This window comes from Vombatus ursinus, unplaced genomic scaffold (assembly GCF_900497805.2).
Source record: "Vombatus ursinus unplaced genomic scaffold, bare-nosed wombat genome assembly UNPS02014813.1, whole genome shotgun sequence".
NCBI lineage: Eukaryota > Metazoa > Chordata > Mammalia > Diprotodontia > Vombatidae > Vombatus > Vombatus ursinus.
Window position 1 is genome coordinate 13,685,506 of NW_020954591.1, and position 26,614 is coordinate 13,712,119.

Below are 26,614 nucleotides of genomic sequence, written 5' to 3' on the forward strand. Positions count from 1 at the left end.
CCGTCATTCTTTTAAGTATACTAGTTATTGCCTTTATTCAAGTCATTGACAAAATATGTGGTTTAACATAGGGACTGGGATAGCTGTCTGGGATACTCCAATAGAGATCTCCCTTTAAGTTGACATTGACTTTGATGGTTATTCTATGGTTCTAGTGAGCAAATCAATTCTGAATCCACTAAACTATTCTTAGGTACCTCAAAACTATCTCATGCCTACAAGGATAGGATGAAAGACTTTGTCAGATGTGGTACCAAGATAGAGACTTTTGGAGGCTAACCCCCAAACCCATCCCTACTTTATTTTGACTTGTCTAGCCAGTTTTTTTGGGGGGGGGGCGTATTTTAAGGCAGCTGGGGTTAAGTGACTTGCCCAGGGTCACACAGCTAGTAAGTGTTAAGTGTTTGGTCTGAGGCCAGATTTGAACTCAGGTCCTCCTGACTTCAGGCCCAGTGCTCTAACCATTGTGCCACCTAGCTGCCCCCCCCCCCCGTTTTTTTTTTTTTTATTACAAATGAGAATTACCAATAAGAAATGGCAGTTGCAGTGTAAAGGGGGAAGTTGGAGAAGGGAGAGAGTAGGAAAACAGTAGGTGTAGTTACGTCCATGATATTCCACGATCAGCATCTAGAAAGTGTGAACAGGTAGCAGTTTCCCCAAGAGAATGAATGGCTTTTATAAACTATAACAACAGCCCCTAATTTTTTTATAACTGTAAGCTTTGCAAAGCTTCCTATCCAGTGAACATGATATAGATAGTACAAGTCTTATCTTCATTTTGGAGACCAGGAAACTGAAACTCCAGAAGTAAAAGGACTTGTGTTATAAAATGACTCACAGATATGAGGTGGAATTTGAACCCTGCTTTCCTATCTCCAAGTTCTTTGCGATTTCTTTTACAACCTACTGCATGTACCAGACCAGCATGCCTCAATTAAATCATTAATTTAGTTTCTAATGAAAGAAAGTTACCTTTTTTGTTAAAAGTTGTAAAAGTATTTTATAAAAGGCTTGAACTCCATAGAACAAATTGGTATTTAATCTTTGGGTTTAACAGATTACTGAATTGCTTGCGTATCTATCCCAAAGTGTAGCTATATATTTGGCTAGATAATTATCATTAATTGAAATGGAAGTTTTGTAAAATGTACTGATTTACTAAAATGTCCCTGTGAGAACAATATTGATTCATATCTAAGGAAATGTTTCTTGACAGATGAAAATCCTGGCTCATTTAATGAGCTTTGGTTTCTTGTCATCTTTAGATTTGTGATAAAGTTACAGCTCTATTTTTATTCAATTGTTTTGTACTTTATTCATTTTATATAGTTTCAATTAAAGAAATTCCTGCTTGTATCACATTTCCATTTTGTTTAGTAATTAAAGACAAAATTAGTATTCCAGTGTAGAATTATGATGTGGCTGAGGGAGATGTGAGGGAGATGGAGATCATATGGGTAGGGTAAACATGGATTCTAGAATGTTTTAGCAAATTGGTTTTAGGTAAATTAACGGATGATTTATAATAAATTTTAAAAACTACTATAAACTTAATTGCCAACAATAGAAACTCATATTGAAGCAAAGAAAATAAAGTGTGTGATCTTACATAAAACTGTAGCATTTAATGCAGTAGAAATAAATTAATAAACAAAAAAAAGCAAAAATATGTTTTTGTTCTATAATCCTTCAAAGTATTTCTGGAGCTCCAATATGTCTTACTTTGTTTTTTTCTTTCTCTGATTGTAGAGTGTATCCTTTTTTTGGGTTCTGCTCACCTTGCTTTGCATCATTTTGCCAAGATCTTTCTGTATTTTTTTATATGAATGAATGAATGAATCGATAGGCTTTTTAAATGCCTGCAGTGTGCCAGGTACATGCTAGGGATACAGATTAGTACTGCCTTCAAGGAGTTTATTTTCTGATCTAAGCATATTATACAGCACTCCCTATACTCAGAAGTCCAACCAACACGCTAGTTTTCTTGCTACCTACAACACTTACTTTCTTGCTTTCTTACAACACTTCACCTCCCATCTCCCTGCCTGAAATACATTCATTCCTTCATTATTTCTGCTTCTATGAATATCTAGTTTGCTTCAAATGTCATCTTCAGCACCACTTTTACTAATATCCCTAAGCTGCTAGAACTTGCCCCACCCCCTATTTAAAAATGTAAGAATTCATGTCAGAGGTATTAAATATAGGTAATATGCTTTGGAACCAGAAGGGACCTTAGAGATCAAATAATCCAGTTCCCCCATTTTAAAGTGAAGAATCTGAGAACCCAGAGAGGTTTAGTTGGCTAAGGTCATACAGGCAGTAAAAAGTAAAGCCAAGATTTAAATCCAAGTCTTTTGATTCCAAATCTAGTGGATAGCTCAACCATGCTGTCTCTTACGTATAGTATAAACTTATCCTGACTGATTGCTTTCACTAAGTCTCAATCTATGCTTCACATCTCACCCAGTAATCCGTCATGAAAGAGAATAGTGACGTCTTGCTCCCTGACTTGTTAATGCATTCTTCTTCCTACTTGGTACAGCAAACTTCTAGTCCTGACCTCTAGAGACCATATCACCCTCCCTCCTGGGAGAGTTAATATACTTAGCTTTGGAATTGAACCCTGGTCCTGAATTGTGTTGATTGTTGGTGAGTGTAAACTTTTTTAGTCCCTCCTTTAGATAGTAGTCCCTAGAAATTCCTCCAGACATCCACCAGCAAACTAAATACTAATTTAGGTTTCCTTTGTCTCTTCTGGGTATCTTGTCAAATGCCTTGTTTTTGTGGCTCATTTCCCTTTCCCCTTTTCACCTGTTGATGTCTTAAGTAGTAACAAGTCAATACTACCATTACTGCTGGAAAATTCATGGCATTCGATAGCCCTATACCTCTGACTTTTCTGGCCTCTATTCCTCTGTATGTGTTGTATCCCCTGTATTAGAATATAAGCTCCTAGAGAGTGAGAACATTCTCACTTTTGTATATGAATCAACACCTTGTACAGTGCCTGATAGCACAGATGTTTAGTAAAAAATTATTTTATTCACTTATTCATCTTGGCATTGCCTGAGTACTTTCTGGTTTTCTTGGAACTTCTTGTTGAATAGGAGAAATATTTTCCCAAGTATCTTATATTCTTGATTTGATCACAAACCAAGGTTATTGAGACTATTTGCTTATTATGTTTAACTAGTAGGTTAAATTAATTTACTTTTCTGTTGTTTTTTTTTAAACTCACCAACTAGTCTTTCTGATTACTGATTTTACAGTCTAGTTTGACATAGAGAAGTACTATTCTTCTTTAGCTCTAATTCCCCCCCCCCCCATTATTTCCATTAAGGTTCTAGACTATTTGCTCCTTCAAATGAATTTTATCATTTTATTTTGCTCTGGTTAGAGGTTATACTTGAATTTGTGATTTGACTCACATAGGGAGTTCCCAGGTAAGGAAACTCGCTCCATCAATACAGGTCTTCACTTTCTCTAAAACTTAGGACTCAGAGAGTGGCCTAGGGCACTGAGAAGTTAAGTGACTTACTCAGGGTCATGCATATAGCTAGTAGGTCAGAGATGGTGTAGCAGTCTGCAAGGTAATTTGGGTATTGTTATTTTTATTATTGATTAAGTTGAACCACAAACAGTAAATATTCCTCTAATTGTATTTCAGTAGTTTTATAATTTTGTTTATATTAAGTCGAATGTCTTGGTAGATTGACTACCATACATTTCAAGCATTTTGTGGTTATTTTGAATGGGATTCCTATTATTTCCTCTTGGTTTTTGTTGCTGTTATGTGGGAAAGCTTACAACTTTTGCCAATTTATATTGTATTCTGATGCTTTACTGAAGCAATATCAATTAGTTTCTTGTCTGATTCTCTGGAATTTTCAAAATAAGCCATCCCACCATCTTGTAGATAGTTTTTGTTTCTCCTTTGCTGATTATGCCTTTGATTGCTTTCTCTTACTGCCATTATTGACTTTCTTGAATGATGCCAAATAACAGTTGGGAGTGGGGGTTATCCTTGTGTACTTTTTTTTTTTTCCCTTACGAGGAAACGTCTAGTTTCTCTTGCAAATAATGCTAAGTTTTGGCTTTAGGTTCCTTGTGAAGCATTTTTCTATTTAGCTGCAACTTAGGTCATCAGTTTTCATTTGTGGTGAAAATGTCAATGCTGACATGGTTCAGTTCCTCCACTATGTTAGCTTGTTGGTTGTTGAATTAAGATTTATAGAAAGTTTAAAAACTGTATGATTTTTAGCACCCTCTGACCCTCTTTTTTGCAACAATTGTGTGTGTGTGTGTATGTGTGTGTGTGTTTAGTGATAGTATGTAGTTACAGTCACTACAGAAGTATCAAGAGGGCTACACAGGACTGAGGACTGTTTTGTATTTTTCCATTTCCTTGTTTTTCTTTGACCATGGCCAAAGAATAAGAGAGATGAGCTTATATATGTTTAGGCTGGTTTTCTGACATCTGATTTGTCTCTTGTCAGGATCCTATTTTTAAAATCTAATGATGATAATTGTTAGGAGGTGGGTTATACTTAAGGAGGCTATTTTTAGCACAGCTCTTTTTACTCAATACTGTTTTCAGTGTTTTTCTGTCAGTTGTAGCACTCTTATAAATCTTACTTTTTTTTTCCTTAAAAACTTTCAAAGGAAAATGCAGTTTTCTGTATAATTTGAAAGTGATCAAATCAGATGGTTCATTAGGAATAGTTGTCGGTTTTCAATTTTTTTTTCAAAAGGACAACAGAAACATTCAAATCAGAAAGGTGCCTCTAGTGGATTAGTTTAGAGAGTGTGTGTGTGTTTGTGTGTGTGTGTGTGTATGTATAGGCTCACTTTATTCTAAAATTTTATGTGATTATATCATTGTAAGTTCAAATGTCTTGATTTCTAGACTTGATGATTACATTATCTTGGTAACATATCTCATCATCTGAAGGTTTAAAATTGTTTTTTTCTCCATTACCAAAACAATTTCCTTCTGATAAGCATTAAACTTTGTCTCTCTGACAAATTCTGACATCCATTTTCATACATATTTGATACTATCTGTTACAGAGCTAGAGGGTCTATGTCCTTCTTTCCTTCCCTTCTAAAACCTCAGGGGTACCTCATGGTCCTCCAGAGGTTCATTTTTCTTTGGGAAATCTAAATGAGCCCTCATTTTAAGTCTTAGGGATCTGCTTGGGAGAGTTATGTGATTGTTCATAAAACAAAACTCAGATTGACAGATTCACAAAATTTGAGAGATATAAGGGACTTCAGCCGCCATCTAGTCTGCATGTATTTAGGAATCTCTATTTTAACAACTGATCATCCAACCTCTGCTTAAAGATTTCCAAGGAGGAGAATCCGCCACCTCTTGAGGCTAGCCACCCCGCAGCTAATTGATAGGACATTTTCCCAAATATTAAGTGTGGCCTCAGTAGTTAGTATCCAAAAAGTCTGACCCTTCAATTCTGTAGAGACTTGAAAACAGCTACCGTGTTCCTGCAGAGTCTAATTTTTTCCATGCTGAATATACTCTGTTCCTTCAACCAGTCCTTATAATGCCATTAATTCAAGTCTTTCACCATTCTTATTGTCTTCTTCTGGACAGTTCAGCTTGTCAATGTCTTTCTTAAACTGTAAAACCCAGAAGTGAACTTGCTACTCCAGTTGATATATGACAAGAGCAGAATATAGTGGGATTATTATCTTCCTGTTCCTGGAATTTGCGCCCCTCCTAACGGAGCCCAAAATTGCATTAGTTTTCTTTCTTCTTTTTTTTTGTTTTTGTTAAAGCAACCTTATCACACTGTTTACTACTTATTGAGATTGTAGTTCATTAACAAGACCTACATCCTTTTGAGAACAATTGTTGATTATGCTTCCCACATTTTTAATTTGTAAAGCTGATTTTTTTGTATCCACAAGACTTTACATTTATGCTTGTTGAATTTCATTTTATTAGATTCAGTCCATGTTCTATCCTGCCAAGACCCTTTGGGATCTTGTCATCTATTATTAGCTATCCCACCCTGCTTTATATCCTCTGCGGATTTGAACCATATCATCTATGCCTTTATGAAAGTCAGTAATAAAAATGTTAGCTCAAAGTCACCTACAGATTTTTGAGGTCTGCTACAGTGACACTGAACCATTAACACTTTTTTGAGTTTGGCTATCTGGTTTTGTATCCATATGTATTGTATAATCAGTATCTTTCCATCTTTTTCTTAAGAATAGTATGAGGAACTTTACCATAATCTTTGCTAAAAATCAAGGTAAATTATGCTTTAGTTTAATTATCCTTTCCAAAAAAAAAGGAAATGAAGTTATTCTGACTTGACTTGTTCTTGATGAAGTCATGTTGGCTCTTTTTAATTACTACTTCCCTTTCAAGATATTTGCTAGCCTTTTCTTTAAAGATCCTTTCAAGAATTGTCATAGAAATGGAATTGGAGCCTACTTGCTTATAGTTTACAGATTCCATTCTGTTCCCTTGTTTGAAAATCAGGGCAACATTTGATTTATAGCCCCCAGGAAGGTGTTAACCTCCAAGGCTAGAATTGTAGTTTGTGGAATAGAAAACCTTAGAAGGTGTCCCCACATGCACACTCTGATTTTCAAGTGTCCTTAGAAAATGGCAATGAGCTAATTTGTAAAAGGAGAATCAAGCTTACCAAATACCACCAGCAATGATAAGAAAGGTTTTTTCCTACTTCCTCTTACACAAGAGGAGAGAGGGGACAAGAAAGAAGATGCTCTTTACCTCTATCCGTTGCAGCAGAGGGAACTGAATTCACTGTCATTCAGATCCTTCCTCCAATTGGCTCCTGGTCTGCTTGGTATGGAAGATGATACTGGCTATTCCAGGGGAAGTCTGGTTGTTTTTCCCTTCCATTAAACAGTCTCTTTTCCATTTCCTGGTCTCTGCTGCTGGCCCATACTGCCTCTCCTTGGTGCTTTTCTTCTCTTCCAGTGCTCCAAACTTCCTGCTCCAGCTAAATCTCATTCTGCCTCTCATGCTACCCCTAACATTTTCGATTAAATGATCACTTTCTCCAGAGAGCTTTTAATTCCTTCCTGCAAGTTATGGATAGGACTATATTTAAATATGATAATGACCAGTTCTTTGTTAGGTTGAACAAACTCAGGTCCTAAAATCTTTTCTAAATTTCTGGTGAGTTGTTTTGAGTTTTTGCAGATAATTCTTTACCTCCATCTTCAGATTCTTTGTATTTTTAATCAAGATATTGGGGATTTATCTGCAAGGTAGGTAAAGACTAATCTGGCAGCATCAGAAACCCAATCCTTTTGGGCAGTATTCTTGTTGGGGAGTTGACTTTTTGTAGAAGACTGTAGCAGATGCAGGAGTTGGAAAGTTCTCTAAATCTAGCCCTGCAATGAAACTTGAAAATGATAGAGTAGAAGAGTGCTAGATACAGTCAAGAAACTTGTACTTGTATACTCTATTTTTGCTGCTCTACAATTTCTGTGACTTTGAGCAAGTCACTTAGCTCTTCTGGATCTTAGTTTCCTGTTCTATAAAATGGAATCAAATCAGAAGATTTCCAAGATCCCTTCTAACTTTGAATTCCAAATCTTTTTATTCTTCTTCAAATTTCCATGGCTACTCCTCTCCCTACCTCTTTCATCTGAGAAACTTGACTCATATTTTACTATAAAAATCGAGGTCATTTGCTGAGAGCTGCCTCTTTTCCCTTGCTTCTCAACTAATATCGCTCAGATGCCTTCTGCCACTATCTTTTCCTTCACTCATTTCACATAATGAGGTGGCCCTTCTTCTTGCCAACGTAAACCCCTCTCCTGCAGATTCCCTCCTCTATCATCCCCTCCCCCCCATTTATCTTATCTATTTATGTCTACTGGCTGTTGGCATACCCTGAGCACAGCATTAGATTTTCTTTGCCTTTATATTGTATTCATTGTGTATATTGTGTAAATCTTGCTATGCTTCCTGTATTCACCATAATCAGTTTATAATTTCCTAATAATGATTGTTACTTTTATGTTTATTCAGGTATTCCCTAATTGATGGACCTCTGTTTTCTGTATAGGGCTTTTCTATCACAGAAGAGGATGGTGTGAATATGTTGTATGTATATGTATATATACAGAGAGAGAGAGAGAGAGAGAGAGAGAGAGAGAAAACCTTTATTTTTGTTTTAATGTCCCTAGGGTAAATATCTACCAGTGGAATCTCCAAGTCAAAGGGTTATAAGTATTTTAATTAGTTTCTTTTTTCTTAAAGTAGAAAGCCAAATTGCTTTCCAGAATATTTGGACTTTGTATTTGGGTGTCTGTCTTTCTGAAGTCTCTCCAGTACTGACCCTATTCATCAAGGCCTTTTGTTTTCATATCATTCATTTCTGAATGTATCTAGTAACAACAACAACAAAAAATATTAGGGAAAGGAGAAAAAAAGCAGTTAATCCAAACCAATCAACACACATGGCAATCTTTTGCAATATTCCATACCTATAGTTCTCCGCCTTTGCAGCTAAGGTTAAGAGATTAATTTTCTCAACTCTTCCCAAGCTTCAGGCTTGGTTATTATAATTACATGGCACCCAATCGCATTATATTGTTCTTTACATTTATATTGTAGTTGTTGAATAGTTTCATGGTTCTGCATACTTCACTTTGTATAATCTCATATGTTTTCACATGCTCTGAATTTATCATATTCATTGTTTATAGCACAGTGATATTCCACTACATTCATAAACCCCAAATCAGTGGACACATAGTTTGTTTCCAGTTTGTTGCTACCACGAAAGTATGCTGTGACTATTTTGGTATATACGACTCTTGTGATATTTTGAAAAAGAATGCAATTTTTTGATGCGTTGGGTTAATGTAAAATTGTGCTTTCATGTGAAGTCTTTGGCAAATTAATCCACATATGCAATTTTAATTATTAGAACTCTGGATAAATAACTTGTATAGAGTTATATCAAGCATTGGTACTATACTGAAGTACTGTACAAATACTGAGCTTAAATATGAAATAAAATTTGTAAAGGTCATTCTCATATTATATAAATTGGTTTGTTATAAATGTTACCTTTTTTTCTCTTGTTTTTTCCCTTTTTTTATTTTAACTTTTTTAAATTTAAAATTCAGTTTTATGTTATGTTCAGTTCTATATTTTCTCCTTCCTTACAATTCCAAAAATAAAAAAAGGATATCATGGGAGGCAGTAGGTTCACAATCTTCAAACAAAAGGGGAATGACCACCAGAACAGTGTGATCGGTAGAAAAAAATAATGTATTTGAAATCAGAGAGCCTAGATTCGAAGCATGGCTTTTCTGTTGTTTAGTTGTTTTCGGTGGTGTCCAACTCTTGGTGACTCCATGTGGGGTTTTCTTGGCAGAAATACTGGAATCAGATTTCCCCATTGAAGAATTTTTGAGCAGTTTTTAAGTTAATAAGACCTATGCATAAGAAAGCTAAAATCTACCAATATGAAGGATGTATAGGGAAGAATTAGGAAGTTTTCACAAAAAAAAGTTTGGAAGGGCTATTGTGGTGGTTCATGCTTGCTGAGGCTCATCTTGGATATATCTTGTGTGGATATCTTGTGTTCAGGAGTCTAGATTTTGCAAGCCCCAGGGAATGGGAGACTGCCAGGTTGCCTAAGAAGGGGGAAACTGGCTCAGATTGGAAATAGAGAAGATCAAAACTTCCATCCTGATGAAAGTGGGCCTGGGTCCATGATTAGCCCCTTTACTTCCAGCCTGAGAGAGATAGGGATTTCCAGTTGTTGTACCCCGCCCCCCCCCACTTAATAATGTTTTATTTTTTTCCAATTACATGTAAAGATAGTTTTCAACATTCACTTTTGTAAGATTTTGAGTTCCAAGTTTTCTTCTCCCTCCGCCCTCCCCAAGATGGCAAGCAATGTGATATTGGCTATACATATACCATCACATTAAATATTTTTCCATGTTAGTCATTTTGTGAAAGAAGAATCAGAACAAAAGGGAAAAACCATTTGAAAGAAAAAGAGGAAATAGTATGCTTCGATTTTCATTCAGACTCCATAGTTCTTTCTCTGGATGTTGATAGCATTTTCCATCATGAGTGTTTTGGGATTGTCTTAGGAGAGCTAGTTTTTTGTTTTTTTTTTTAAGTTTGGAATTCATTGTACATTTCAAAGACATTAAGTGCCTAGAATGTGTGAAATGCTGGGGAAGCAGAGAAAAATGAAACAGCTCAGTACTCTGGGAGTTCTTTTGTAGCATGGTTTGATCTGTACGGTTTTGTTCTGCTGCTCATTTGTGGTACTGTCTAGTCTGCAGAATCTTGACTTACCATGATGTGTCTCTGTGAATTGAAGACTACTAGCTGGCTTGTATTTTTGAGGCTGCAAATGAATATGGGCGGGTAGGTGACACTGTGGATGGAGTGCCAGGCCTAGGGTTGGGAAGACCTGAGTTCACATCTAGCCTAAGACATATTAGCTATGTGGCCTTGAACAAGTCACTTAACCCTGTTTGCCTCAGGTTCCTCCTCTGTAAAATGAGCTGGAGAATGAAATGGCAAACCATTTTAGTATCTTTGCCAAGAAAACCCTGAATGGGGTCATGAAGAGTCAGACATGACTGAAACAACTGAACAACAAATATTAATATGACTTGTTTTGCCTTACCTGTTTTGCCTTATTTTTTATGGCTGATTCTGTTCTTCATTGACTGTGTGTGCTTCTAATCATTGTTTAAAAACATCACCACTGATTTTTGCTGTATACTTTCTTTGTTTTTTCTCTATTCTCCCCTCACCCTCCCATCACCTTTTTCCTATCACTCTCAGGATTCTCAACTTCTGCCAACTGGTTTGAACTTTTACTTGGTACCCTCTCTACCATCTCTCTTTTTGCTCCTTTTTTTCACTCTTTCCCTCCTGTAGAGTGAAATGTATTTCTGCACTCCACTGTGTGTATTCTCCCTTCCTTTGACCAGTTCTGATGAAAATTAGGTCGTTTCTCCTGCTGCCCCCACCACTTTCTCTCTTTTTTTTTTTTATCATTTACTTTTAAACTGGAATAATGTGAGATTATTTCCCATACTGTTTCTCTTTTCTTCCACCTTAGTGTGTTCTTTTCTCCTCTTTAAGATAATAAAAACATAAGCAAAACCACTACCAGGGCATCTGTGTCTGTGACCCCTGATGATAATACCTCTTTCTTATTTTTCTAATTTTTTTCTTCTAACACTTCTCATTTTGTTTAAGAAAATGTTTTAGATAATTTTTTTTTAAACTCTTGCTTCATCTTATGTGGGAATTCTAGCTGAACTTGTACCTATGCTGTGTTTTTCTTTGAGTTTTTGCTTCTAAATGTTTTGAAGTCATTTTCTTCTTTCAGGTTTGTGTCTTGAGCATCCCTGTCATGATAATATTACCATAACAGCTCTTTATGATAGAATTCCTTTTTTGTTTGCTCATTCTTCCAGCCTTACTTTCTGACATCACACTTTTTATCAAGGCCAGGCTCTGTGGACTTCTGGAAAGATTATCTGGGCTAATCTTGATCCTATTTTATGTTCTCTTAGGTTCTGCTGCTGTATAAAATCATGAGACTTTACAGCTTTAAACTCAGTAACAGGATTTAAGTGAAAGTAAGCTAGTAAAGTCTTTCCTTGCAACAAATAAGTCTAGTCAAACAAAAATAAAGAAACATATTATTTCTAAAAATGTGCCTTTCATTTCATATTCTTAGTCTATTGCAACTCTGTGAAGAGCTGGGGAGGCATACTTCATCAGAAGTCATGATCGGTCACTGCATTGATCAGAGTTAGGAATTCTTTTAAAGTTGTTTCCCTTTATATTAGTGGGTCTGTGACATAAATTATTTTTTTGGTTCTCTTCACTTTATTATACATTAGTTCTTACACAAATCTTCTTAGGCTTCTCTTAATCAGTTATATTCTTCATTTCTTATGGTATAAAAATATTCCATTACATTCATATGCCAAAATTTCTTTGGTCATTCCCTAATTAATAGGTACCTACTTTGTAGTACTTTACTAAAATAAAAATGTTGCTATAAATATTTTTGTACATAGGATGCTTTTCCTCTGTCTCTGAACTCTTTGGAGTATATGCCTAGTGGTAGTACTGAGTCAAAGGATGTGCACATTTTGGTGACTTTTTGAGTATAATTCCAAATTGTTTTCTGGAATGATTGCATCAATTTGTAGCCTCAACAACAATTCACTAGTGTGCCTGTCCTCAAACAATTGATCTTTTCCTCTTTTGTCATTTTTGCCAATCAATGTGAGATGGATTGCTTGTATCTTGAAGTAAGTTTCTAGGAATTGGTAGAGAAATTGAAAGGGTATCTTGCTATTAGAAATTAATTACCTACAACTGTATATATATGTATATATATATATTAAAGACTTTGATAATTCTCTGTAGAATAAATATTTATTGAATTAAATTGAATAAACACAAGGTTTGGAATATAACTATGGTTTGGCTGTTAGGAATTTTGAAAAAATCCAGTTATTATAAATGCTTTTAATTAAATATTATATCTGTCCAAATGTAACTTGTACTTTTTTCATAATCTGGCTAGTATAAAATTTAAATATAGCCTTATAATCAATATTTTTGTTCAGTGCATGATTATATTTTTGTTATTTAAAAAATATGGGGGGGTAACCTGAATTCATAACTATTATTTAGACTAGTGTGCCTTTTTTTTTTTTGGGCAACCCTTTATTTCCTTGAAATAAATGATGGTGTTTTTTATTTACCTGTAAGAGATATAGTTGATTTACTTTGCTGGCATGTTACTGGCTAAAGGTTTTGTGAAAACAATTGTAAATACTAAGATTTTTATTTTTCATTTTGTAGGGCGCCAATGCCTCGGCTTTAGAGAAAGAGATTGGTCCAGAACAGTTTCCAGTCAATGAACACTATTTTGGATTAGTCAATGTAAGTTTCCTATGATAACTTTATAAATACTCTGATTGCATATGTGGTTTGAGACAACAACAACATGGTGAATGACAACATATAATTGCAAGCGGTTGTTCATTTGCACTCTTTAGAATTTAATTACACAAGAGATTTGATTTAGAATTATCTTTATTTAAAGAAAAGAGGAATGGCAGAATCTGATAAGGATAGGCATTAAAAATTAGAATAACTTTTGATTTTCAGTGTTCTAAGTGTTGAAAATGCAAAGAAAGGAAAACTATTCCCTGTCCTTAAAGAGCTAATCTTCTTTCCTCCCTTTTTTTGTGTAATTTTCATTCATTCATTCATTTTATTTTTTTAAGTTAATCAAATTGTATTTTATTTTTTCCTCTTTAATTACATGTAAAATTTTTTAACATTAGCTTTCAAAAAATTTCAGTTCCAAATTCTCTCCCTCTCCCTACCTTAAGAAGCCTAGCAACTTGATATAGATCATACATGTGCAGTCAAGCAAAATATATTTCCATATTAGCCATGTTGCAAAAGAAAACACAGATCAAAAAAAAAAAAAGAAAAAGAAAGTAAAAAAATATTCATCAATCTGCATTCAGCTTCCATTAGATCTTTTTCTGGAGGTAGATAGCATTTTTCATCTTAAGTCATTCAGAATTGTCTTGGATCGTATTACTGAGAGTAGTGAAGTCATTCAATTGATTGCTGTACAATATTCTCCTGGTACTGTTGACTTCACTCTTTATCAGTTCATGTAAGTCCAGGTTTTTCTGAAAGCATCCTACTTAATATTTCTCACAGAACAGTAGTATTCCATCACAGGCATATACCACAACTTGTTCAGCCATTCCCTCAATTGATGGGCATTGTTGATGGGCATTCCCTCAATTTCCAGTTCTTTGCCACCACAAACAGAGGCACTATAAATATTTTTGTACATGAGATCCTTTTCATTATTCTTTGATCTCTTATAGACCTATAAGTGGTATTGCTGGGTCAAAATGGTATGCACAGTTTTATAGCCCTTTGGGTATAGTTCCAAATTGCTCTCCAGAATGATCAGTTCATGACTCTACCAGCAGTGCATTAGTGTTGCAATTTTTCCAGATCCCCTCCACCACTTGTAATTTCTGTCATATTAGCCAATCTGATAGATATGAGGTGATACCTCAGAGTTTTAATTTGCATTTATCTAATATCTAATCAGTAGTGATTTAGAGAATTTTTTTCATGACTACTTTGGTAGTAGTATCTTTATCAGAAAAACTTGCTGTAAAAAAATTTTTCCCCAGTTTCCTGCTTTCCTTCTATTCTTGGCTGTGTTGGTTTTTGTTTGTGTAAAAAATTTTTAATTTAATGTAAGCAGAATTATCCATTTTATATGCTGTGATACTCTCTATCTCTTGTTTGGTCATAAATTCTTCACTTATCCATAGCTCTGACAGATAAAATTTTCCATGTTTCTCAAATTTGCTTATGTGTCACCCTTTATATCTAAATCACGTACCCATTTTGATTTGGTATATGGTGTGAAATGTTGGTCTATTCCCAGTTCCTGCCAAACCGCTCTCCAGTTTTCCCAGAAATTTTTGTCAAAAAAGTTCTTGTCTCAGAAGCTTGGATCTTTGGGTTTATCAACACTATATTACTATGGTCATTTACTACTATATATTGTGTACCTAATCTCTTCTACCTATCCACCACACTGTTTCTCAGCCAGTACCAGATTGTTTTAATGATTACCTCTTTTAATACTGTTTGAATTCTGGTACTGCTAGGTTAGTTGACTTAACATTTTTTTACATCGATTCCCTTGACATTCTTGACCTTTGTTCTTCCAGATGAATTTTATGATTTTTTATAGCTCCATAAAATACTTTTTTTGGTAACTTGATTCGTATGGCACTGAATAAGTAAATATAGGTAGAATTGTCATTTGTATCATAGTGGCTTGGTCTGCTCATGAGTGATTATTATTTCTGCAGCTGTTTAGATATGACATTATCTGTGTCAAAAGTGTTTTGTAATTATGTTCATATAGTTGTTGGGTTTGTCTTTGCAGGTACACTCCTAAATATATTTTTTTATTTTTTTAGGCAGTTGGGGTTAAGTGACTTGCCCAGGGTCACACAGCTAGTAAGTGTCAAGTATTTGGTCTGAGGCCAGATTTGAACTCAGGTCCTCCTGACTTCAGGGCCGGTGCTCTATCCACTGCGCCATCTAGCTGCCCCCTAAATATTTTATATTGTCTGCAGTTATTTTAAATGGAATTTCTCTTCCTATCTCTTCCTGTAGGACTTTGTTGGTAATATATAGAAAAATTGATGATTTATGTGGGTTTATTTTATATCCTGCAACTTTGCTGAAGCTGTTAATTATTCAGATTTTTTAGTTGATTTCTAGGATTCTCCAAGTGTACCATCATATTATCTGCAGAGAGTGATCGTCTTGTTACCTCATTGCCTATTCTAAGTTCTTCAATTTATTTTTCTTGTCTTATTGCTATAACTAGCATTTCTACAACAATATTGAATAATAGTGATGATAATGAGCATCCTTGCTTCATGAGCCCTGATCTTATTGGGAAGGCATCTAGCTTATGCCCATTACACATAATGCTCGTTCCTGGTTTTAGATAGATGTTACTTACCAGCTTAAGGAAATGATATACTCTCTAGTATTTTTAATAGGAATGAATGTTGCGTATTTTGTCAAAAAAGCTTTTTCTTTGTCTGTTGAGATAATATAATTTCTTTTGGTTTTGTTATTGGTATGTTCAGTTGTGCTGATAGTTTCCCTGATATTGAACCAGCTTTACAATCCCAACTGGTCATAGTGTATGATTTCTGTGACATATTGTTATAATCCTTTTGCTAGTGTTTTATTTAAAATTTTTGTATTAACGTTCATTAGGGAAATGGGTTTATAGCTTTCTTTCCCTCTTTTTGCTCTTCCTGGTTTAGGTATCAGCACCATATTTGTATCACAAAAGGAATTTGGCAGCATTCCTTCTTTGCCTATTTTCCCAAATAATTTATGTAGTATTGGAATTAATTGTTCTCTAAATATTTGGTAGAATTCACTTGTAAATGCAACTGGTCTTAAGGATTTTTTTTCATTTTTCTTTTTCTTTTTTTTTTTTTTTGGCGAGGCAGTTGGGGTTAAGTGACTTGCCCAAAGTCACACTGCTAGTAAGTGTTATATATCTGAGGCTGGATTTGAACTCAGGCCCTCCTGACTCCAGGGCCGGTGCTTTCTTTACTGTGGCACTGAGCTTCAGGGCTTGTTCTTAGGAAGCTCATTTGTGGTCTGTTCCATTTCTTTTTCTAAGATAAGGTTATTTATTCTATTTCTTCTGTTAATTTGAACAGTTTATATTTTTGTAAACATTTATTTCACTTTGTTAGATTTATTGTCATATAATTGGGCAAAGTAGTTCCTAATAATTGCTTTAATTTTATCTTCATTGATGGTGAATTCACTTTTCATTTTTGATACTGATAATTTGGTTTTATTTCTTAAATCAAATTAACCAGTGGTTTATTAATTTCATTTTTTCCATAAAACTAGCTCCTTGTTTTATTTATTGTTTCTATTGTTTGTATATATTGTTTCTTTGACCCACTTATTCTTTAGGATTGTTTAGTTTCCAATTAATTTTTAATCTATAATTCAATAGCCTTTTATTGAATTTAATTTTTATTAGTATTATGATCTGAAAAGGGTGCATTTAATTTTTCTGCTTTTCTGCATTTGTGAGGTTTATGCCTTAATGCATGGTCAGTTGTTGTGAAGGTGCTATGTACAACTGAAAAAACGGTATACTCCTTTCTATTCCCATTCAATTTTTTTCCAGAGGTCTCTCATATCTATAACTTTTCCAAAATTCTGTTCATTTTCTTATCTTCTTATGGCTAGATTAATTTAGTTCTGAGAGGGGAAAGTTGAGGTCCTCTAACTAGTATAGTTTTACTGTCTATTTCTTTCTGTAACTTATTTAACTTTTCATTTAAGAGCTTGGATGCTATACCATTTAGTGCATATATGTTTAATATTGATATTATTTCATTGTTTTTGATACCTTTTAACATAATGTAGTTTCCCTGCTTATCTCTTTTAATTAAATTTATTTTTGCTTTTGCTTTTTCTGAAATCATGATTGTTACCCCTTCAGCTAAAGCATAATAAATTCTGCTCTAATCCTTTATTTTTACTCTCTGTATACCTCTGTTTCAGGTGATGTTTCTTGTACACAACATATTGTTTGATTCTGGTTTTTAATCCATTCTGTTATTTGCTTCTCTTTTATGTGTGAGTTCATCTCATTCACATGCAGTTATGATTATTAACTCTGTATTTCCCTCTATCCTGTTTCTCTCTCTCTTTTTGTCTCTCTGTCTCTGTGTTTCTCTCCCCCTCCCTGCCGCCCCACCTCTTTCTTTCACTGTCTCTCCCTCTTTCCCTCCCCTTTTTCCCCCTTCAGAAAAACTGTTTTGCTCTGACCACTGCCTCCTTTAATCTGCACCCTCTTCTATCACCCCTTCCCCCCAATCCTCTTCTCCTACTACTCCCCTGTAGGGTAAAATAGATTTCTTTACCCAATTGAGTATGTATTTGGCTCTTTGAGCCAGTTCCAATGACAATGTGTTTAAGTGTTGCCTATCATCCCCCATCTTTCCCACAATTGTAAAAACTCTTCCTTTTGTGCCTTTTATATGTGAGATAATTTCGCCCATTCTGCCTCTTCCTTCCCTTTTCTCCCAGTGCATTCCTCTTTCTTACCCTTTAATCTTATTTTTTTAGATATCATTCCATCATAGTCAACTCATACCTGTTCCCTTTGTATTCTCTTTAATGTTTTTTTTTTATGCTTCTCTTAAGTCTTCTATTTGAATATCACATTTCTATTCAGCTCTGGTTTTTTCTTTTTCTTTTCTTTTTTAGGCAATTGGGGTTAAGTGACTTGCCCAGGGTCACACAGCTAGTAGGTGTCAAGTGTTTGGTCTGAGGCTGGATTTGAACTCAGGTCCTCCTGACTTCAGGGCCAGTGCTCTATCCACTGTGCCACCTAGCTGCCCCAAAATGTTATTCTTTTTTTTGTTTGTTTTTGTTTTGTTTTGTTTTGTTTTTGAGGCAGTTGGGGTTAAGTGACTTGCCCAGGGTCACACAGCTAGTAAGTGTCAAGTGTTTGGTCTGAGGCCGGATTTGAACTCAGGTCCTCCTGACTTCAGAGCTGGTGCTCTATCCACTGTACCACCTAGCTGCCCCCAGCTCTGGTTTTTTCATCAGGAATGCTTGAAAGTCTTCTGTTTCATTTAATTTCCATCTTTCCCCCTGAAATATTATACTCAGCTTTGCTGGGTAGGTGATTCTTGTTTGCAATCCTAGCTTCTTTGCCTTCTGGAATATCATATTCCAAGCCCTCCAGTCTTTCAGTGTGGAAGCTGCTAAGTCTTTTGTGATTCTGATTGTGGCTCCACAATATTTGAATTGTTTCTTTCTGTCTCCTTGCAGTACTTTCTCTTTGAGCTGGGAACTTTGAAATTTGGTTGTGATATTTTGGGAGTTTTTATTTTTGGATCTTTTTCTTGGAGGTGATTGGTAGATTATCTCAACTTTTATTTTACCCTCTAGTTCTAGGATATTAGGGCTGTTTTTCTTAATAATTTCTTGAAATATGATGTCCAGGCTCTTTTTTTTTTTTTGGTCATAGCTTTCAGGTAGTCCAATAATTCTTAATTTACCACTCCCCTGTTTTCTACATCAAGTGTTTTTCTGATGAGATATTTCCCATTTTCTTCTATTTTCTCATTTAAAACATTTTTTTTGTTTTGTTGTTTTTCTTGATGTCTCATGGAGTCATTTTTGTAATGATACAATAACTTTTTATCATCAGGCTCTCTTATTTCACTCATTTTTCCAGCCTAATTTTTGACTTTTAACTTTACGTTGAAGTTGGGCTGTGTTCCTGGGGGTGGAGGGGGCACTGTCTCAAGCTTCAGATTTTTAGTGCAGCTACTTTTTTCAGAGCTAGTTCCTGGAGTCTGTATGTTTTTGGTTCTTCCAAAGTGGTGTGATCTTCTCTCCTGTCCTGTACTCTGGTCTTTGCTTGGGAAGAGACCTTGTTCCCCTTTAGCTGCAAGTGCCAGTGCTCCTCTTGGCCCTGGAACTGTGACCAGGTTACCTCCTCTCTTGCAGCCTCAAGCATTAGTATTCCTTTCTGCATTGGGATGAAGACCTTCATCCTCAATTCCTTGTGAGCAACCACAGCCTCTCTTCTCCGTGCTGGAACTTGGAAACATGCCCCTGCTTTCCTTTGGCTGCAACAGCTAGTTCTCTTTTCTGCCCTGTAACTGAGAGCAGGGCCCCTACTCTCTTGAGTGACCATAAGCACTCTTCTCTGCCCTGGAAGTATGATGAGGGCCTCTGCTTCCTTGTGGCTACAAGCGCTAGTGCACTTCTTTGCCCTTGAACTGTCACCTAGAACTGTAGTGCAGCAGGGTCCTGAACCCATTACTAGTAAAGGGTCCCCTACAATCTCTTTCTGACCAGTTGTCTGACTCCTTTACCATCTGTGGGCTAAGAGCTTCTGAAGCTGCTGCTGCTGCAGCCACCTTCCAGGCCTGCTGCTGGCATTGCCATTATCCTGGTCTTTCTTTCCAACCTCCTAAGTTGTCTTTGGCTGAAAATTGTTTTACTCCCACCTTTTGTTGATGCTGTTGCTGCTTTGATTTGTGATGTTTATTTTAAAGTTATTTGGAAGGGAATTTGTCAAAGTTCAGCTGAGTTCCTGCCTCTACTCTGCCATCTTAACTCCCCATTCATTTCTTTTTAACATTAATTTTTTAAAATTTTGAGTTACAGGTTCACTTCCTCCCTCCAGTCCCTCTTCACCCATTGAGAAGGCAAGCAATATGATATCAATTATACATGTGAAATGATGCAAAACTTTTCCATATTAACCATGTTGGAAATCTTCTTCTCCCCCCAACATCTACCAAAAAGCAAGAAAAATAAAGAAAATGACAACAGTATCCTTCATTCTATACTCAAGAGTTCATCAATTCTCTCTCTGGAGGTAGATAACATTTTAGAATAAGTCTTTCACAGTTGATCATCATTACAGTATTACTGTTATTGTATATAGTTTTATTCTAGCTCTGCTCACTTAATTCTGCATTAGTTCATATATCTCTTCCCTGGTTTTTCTGGAACCATCCTACTCATCATGTCATATAGCCCAATAGTATTCCATCACAATCATATACCACAACTTGTTTGGTCATTGCTCATTTGATGGGCATCCCCTCAATGTCCAATTCCTTGTCACCACAAAAAGAGCTGTCATAAATATTTTTGTACATAGGCCTTTTCCCTCCTTTTTTTTTTTTTAATCTCCTTGGTTATGGCGTTAGTGGTAGTGTGTTGCTGGGTCAAAGGACATAGATGGTTTTATAGCCCTTTGGGCATGGTTCCAGATTGTTAGGAGCTGTTATTCCATTGGGAGATGTGGTATATAGCAAGGTACATACAAAATTGATGGAAGGTAACCCCAGAACATAAGGTACTGGCTTTTGGGGAGTACCAGGAAAGGCATCTAGCTGAAAGTGGGATTTGAGATGAGTTTGGAAGGAAGTCAGAGAAATTAAGAGGCTGAGATGAGGAGAGAGAACATTTTAAGAATTAGGGACAGCCAGTACAAAAGCAAAGGAACAGGAGATGGTAGAGTGTCAAGTTAAAAAAAAAAAAAGTAGACCAGTATATCTAGATCATAACATAAAATCTAAGAAGACTAGAATGGCAGCAAAGGGTGAGGTTGTAGAGAGCTTAAAATGCCAAACAGAAAGCTTTCTATTTGATGCCACATGTCATAGAGAGCTTGCTGGAGGTTGGTGGGTAAAGAGGAGTGATACAGTCAGAAAATCATGTTGTTAGCTGAAAGAAGAATGGATTAGTGTGGAGTGGGGAGATATTTAAGGCAGGAAGACCCGTTCAGAAAACTGACAGTAGTCCAAGGGAGAGGTGATAAGGACTTGAACTAGGGTTTTGTGTGAGCAGAGAGAAGAGGATGTGTACAAGAGATGTTGTGAATGTAAAGCAACAAAATTTGGCTGCAGTTGGGATATGTGGGGTGAATAAGAGTGATGAGTTGAGGGTGATAGTAATATTGTAAGCTTGGGTGACTGGGAGGATAGTGTTGCCCTCCTCAGTAATAGGAAAGTTGGGACATTTACCATGTGACCCTGGGCATGTTAATCATCATCTTTGTGCCTCAGTTTTCTTATTGGCAAAATGTGGGGGTAGGACTCAATGGCTTCTAAGGCCCCTTCTTGTCTTAAAACTATAATCCTGTGATCATAGAGTTTTTTTCCCCCAAGATAGGGGAGAATTGAGAGTGTTTGTAAGCAGTAGGAAGGAGCTGGTAGATAGGAAGAGATTGAAGGATAAGATAGTGGGAGTCAGTGTCAAAGTAGATTCACAGGTGAATTCTATCAACCATTTCCAAGAGCAGTTAACAGTATTATGCAAATTGTTTGTCAAAAATAAGAAAAGTAAGGATCTTATCAAATTCCTTTTATGGACACAGAAACCAGGGAGAGCTCAAACAGAATGAAAACTATAGGCCGTTGAATATAGTACAAAAATTTTAACTAAAATACTTAACAAGAGGTTAAAGTAATATCACAAAGATTGTGTACTCTAAACAGGTTGGATTTATTACTAGGAATGCAGAATTAATTTAGTGTTAGGAGCAGTTAACCATATTAATAATAAAATTAACAAAAAGCATATTATGTCAATAGATGCAGAAAAAGCTTTTGACAAAATACAACATCCATTTCAGTATACAAATCTTAGAAAATATAGAAAAAATGGATGTTTCCTTAAAATAATAAATAGTGTATGTCTCAAACCAAGGAGCAGCTAGGTGGCACATGGGATAGATTCCTGAGCCTGAAGTCAGGAAGGCTTATTTTCCTAAGCTCAAATCTTACCTCAGATACTTCGTAGCGGTGTGAAATGGTCAAGTCACTCACCCCTATTTGCCTCACTTCCTCATCTGTAAAATGAGTTGGATAAGGAAGTGGCAAACCACTGCTGTATCTTTACCAAGAAGACTCCAGATGGGGTCCCAAAGAGTCGGACATGACTAAAATGACTGAACAACAACAAAAATCTAAAACCAAGCACTGCTGGAATTTTATGTAATGGAGATGAACTAGAATCCTTTCCAGTACATTCAGGGGTGAAATAAGGATGTCCATTGTAACCACTTCTGTTTGACATAGTATTAGAAATGCTGATAGCAATAAGGTAAGAAAAAAGAAATTGAGGGAATAAGCATAGGTAAAGAAGAAACAAAATTATGACTTTTTGCAGATGATACGATAGTATACTTGAAGAATAGTATCGGAGCAGCTAGGTGGCGCAGTGGATAGCTAGGTGGCTCGGTGGATAGAGCACCAGCCCTGGATTCATCAGGACCTGAGTTCAAATCTGGCCTCAGACACATAACATTTACTAGCTGTGTGACCCAGGGCAAGTCACTTAACCCCATTGCCTAGCCAAAAAAAACCAAAAAACAAGAATAGCATAGTATACTTTAAAAAAATCAACAAAAAATTAATTTAAACAATTGTTAACTTCAGCAGACTTGCAGAATATAAAATAAATTCCCACAAATTGTTAGCATTTCTATATAAAACCCAGCTAGAAGAGCTAGAGAAATGCCCTTTAAAATTATTACAGATACATAAAATCCTTTGGAGTCCACACAGTAGCTCTCTCTCTCTCTCTATTAAACTACAAAACAATTGCTTATGAAAAATACTGGTGTGAATAATTGGAAAAATATTAATTGTTCGTGGACAGGATGAATTAATGTAATAAAAATGACAATACTACTTGATTTGTTTATTCAATGTCATACCAATCAAACTACCAAAGAAATGCTTTTTAGAAATAGAAAAATAATGACAAAACTCATTGCAGGAATAAAAGGTCAAGAATTTCAAGACAAATAAGGAGAAGAAATGGGAATGAAAGTAACCTAGCAGTGCCAGATTTCAAACTATACCCCAAGGCAGTTATGAAAACAGTTTCATACTGGTTATAAAATAGAGATTGATCAGTGGAACAGATTAGGTATGAAACATTCAAAAGCAAATGTATTTGAGAAGCATAAAACCCCAATTACTGGGATAAGTGTTCACTATTTTATCAGAAGATAATTCTGGGAAAATTAAACAGCAAAATAGAAGAAATCAGATTTAGACCAACACCTCACACTTTATAAGATAAATTAAGTGATAAGTGACCTGAATATAAAAGGTCATACAATAAAATAAATTACAGAAAATTTTAAATAATTAAGATATATAGATGAAATAGAAGTTCTTGACCAATTAAGGGATAGAGAAGATCACAGAAGAGAAAATGAATCATTTTGATTATGTAAAATACAATATCGTTTTGTACAAACAGTAAAGCTAAGATTAAAGGGAAACAATTAACTGGGATACCTTTGTAGCAAGTTTCTCTGATAAAGTACTCATTTCCAAGAAATATAAGGAACTGATTCAAATTTGTAAGAGCAAGAGCCATTACTAACTGATAGTTTGTTATGAATAGACATTTCTCAAAGGAAGAAACCCAGACTATAGCCATATGAAAAAATGTTCTAAATTACTATTGATTAAAGAAATGCAAATTAAAGCAATTCCAGGATTCTACCTCACACCTCTCAGATGGGCAAAGATAACAATAAAAAAAAAGAAAATGATAAATGTTGGAAGACTTGTGGGAAAACAGCCACATTGATGCTTTGTTGGTACACTTGTAAATGAATGAGTACAACCATTCTGGAAAGCAATTTGGAATTTTACACAAAAAGTTACCAAATAGCCCATACTCTTTGACCCAGCTATCTCACTGTGAGGTCTGTACCCATCAAAATCAGATATCCAGATGAGATCCAAGAAAGAAGAAAAGGCCTCACTTGCACAAAAATATTTATACCAGTTCTATTTGTAGTGACAAAAACTGGAAATCAAGGTGATGCTCACAGATTGAGGATTGACTGAATAAATTATGGTGTATGAATTGTGATGAGAGTACTTTTGTGCTATAAGAAATGGGGGAAAAGATTTCAAACACACCGAAAGACTTAAATGAACTGATGTAAAGTAAACAGCACTAAGAGAACAATTTATATAGTAAGACTCTAAAAAACAAACAGCCTTGAAAACTGTAAGAATTATGATCAATTCTATGACCATTCATGATTCCAGAGGATGAAGCATGTTATCCATGACAGAGGTGATAGATTTAGGGTACAGAATGATTTGTATACAGCCATTGAGGGAATCTATTCTGCTTGATTATATACATTTGTTACAAAATTTTTGTTTTTCTTTTTTTTTCCAGTGGGGTAGGGAGTGGAAGTGAGAAAAAATAGATTTCTGTTAATTTTTAAAGAGAGGTGGGGAGAAGTACAAATGTGGAATGTTACGTGCACTTTCAGATGATATTACTGGATTACTAGTTTTGCTTAGTAGTTTTCATTTGTTATAAGACACTTTGCGTAAAGTGGGAATATTCTATATATGTTTTCAATTTAAAAACAAAACACATTAATAAAACTTAGAAGGTAAGAAATGGCATCAAGGGTTCACATAGGGGATTGACCTTAACAAGAAGATGGCCCACTTCTTCATCTGAGACATGAGTGAAGGAGGAAATAGTTCGGAAAATATCTGAGTGCTGTGCAAGAGGGTAGAAGAGGGAATGACATAATTTATTTTCCAGTAAAGTTTGAAGCAAGGTCTTCATTAGAGAAAGTATGGGGATGGTGGGGTTCCATAGAGGATTGAGAAGAGAGGAAAGGTTTGAAAGACCCCCTTTGGCAAGTGCGATAGGGAATAGTAGAAGGATTAGGGAATAGTAGAATAATTGCCTTGCAGAAGGGAAGATCTAGTTGAGATTAAATAACCCAGCTAGCATGGTTTCCTTTCTTCCAGCTCTCTTCAGCAGCTTGTGACTAGGAGTGAAGTAGATAGATATTTGGAGCAGTCCAGTGTTGAGTTTTGATAAAGTATGATTGACTGTAAGACAAAGGGGGCAAAGAATTTGAGAGTAAATTACAGCAGAGGTGTCAAACACTCCCAGATCCAGATTAAAGTATAATTGGGAAACATTTAACAAAATAAATAAGAAAATATATAAAATATAGATATTGTTAGTATGTAGGTTTCTAAGTCAGTATGTGGCCCACAGGGATCCTTATGTATGATTTAGTGGATCTTATTTGTATTTGAATTTGACATCACTGGATTACAACATAGAATTGAATTGGTCTGTTTATGATAACATAAAGGAATTTCAAAGTTCACAAATATGAAAATGGAATATTTATGGGTAACAGCAAAATCAAAGGTATTAATATTACTCTATGTAGGTAGGTTATGGAAATTGAGCTGACTAATTGGAAAGTTAGGATATTTGAGTAAACATCACTGAGTTTATTAAAGCCCTTTAGTATGAGGACAGAAATTGAGGTGGAAAGTCGAGGAACCTGGCTAGATGTTGAACTCACTGTGGAAAAAAAGAATGTTCTGGCATTGGATAGATATGAGCCACCAGAATCAGAATTGAGTAATAAATTTGGATAGTGTATAAACCTCAAAGGAAGAGAGGTTGCTTTGTGACAAGTGCCAATCAAATAAACATTAACTAAGTTCCTACTGTGTGTCAGGTACTTTGCTAACATGGATTACAAATGAGAAAAAAGACAGTCACTGCACAAAAGGAACTTGCAATCTAATGGGGGAAGACCAAACATAAAAGGAAAATGAAAAGTAGGGTAGAGGGCCATGTGGGACCATAGTGGAGAAGTTTTTTGAGAAATCCCAAAGTAGTACAGCCAGGTGAGAAATGATGTGTTTGAACTGAACTGATCTCCATTCTTAAATGGAGGTTTGGAGTTTATGGCCTCACCCTTTAATTAGAGAGGCAGAGGATAGTGATGAAGTGATAGAAAGATGGTAGACGTAGAGTCTGGAAATGGTAATGAGAAATAAGGAACTTTGTGACTTTTCTGCAATTTAGTGTCTTAGGGGAGTAGCATGTGGTATTGAAAGTTAAAATGACTTGCCTCGAAGTCACACAGCCACACAATCACACAGTATTGTGTCAGAGTCAGAACTTGAAGTCAGGTCTTCCATCTCTGTACATATTAAACCATGGTCCCTCCATATTTTTACTCAGAACAAAAATTGCCTGACTTTCCACCTTATATTACAAATGTGAGAAGAGAGGGATCTTTATTGTTATTTGATTGACTACTGAGAACCCTTGTTTTTTTATTGCTGTCTTTTTGTTTTTATATTACCTTCCTTTCCCAGTATATCCCTTCCTCTCTCCCAAAGAGCCATCCCTTATAACAAAGAATAAAAAATAAAGGGAAAAAAAACCAGGTTAACCGACAAACAGAAAAAGTCTCACATTATTTGCAATATTCCACACACATTGTTTCCTCTTCCTGCAAAAAAGGGCTACATTTGAAAATATATGTCTCATTTTGTAGCTTTAGTTTATTATTTCTCTACCCAGTGGTCAGCAGCATGTTTTATCGTTGTCTTCTGAAGTCAT

The 26,614-nt window shown here is 35.5% G+C and overlaps 1 protein-coding gene across 1 annotated transcript in view; it reads left to right on the top strand.

Moving 5' to 3' along the window:
- Positions 1-26,614, top strand: part of USP12 (ubiquitin specific peptidase 12) — a 125,259-nt gene that overhangs the window by 43,705 nt on the left and 54,940 nt on the right. Inside the window, exon 2 of the mRNA XM_027835122.1 lies at positions 12,887-12,967. Within this exon, the coding sequence (XP_027690923.1) occupies positions 12,887-12,967 (81 nt within the window). The remainder of the gene's footprint in view (positions 1-12,886; positions 12,968-26,614) is intronic.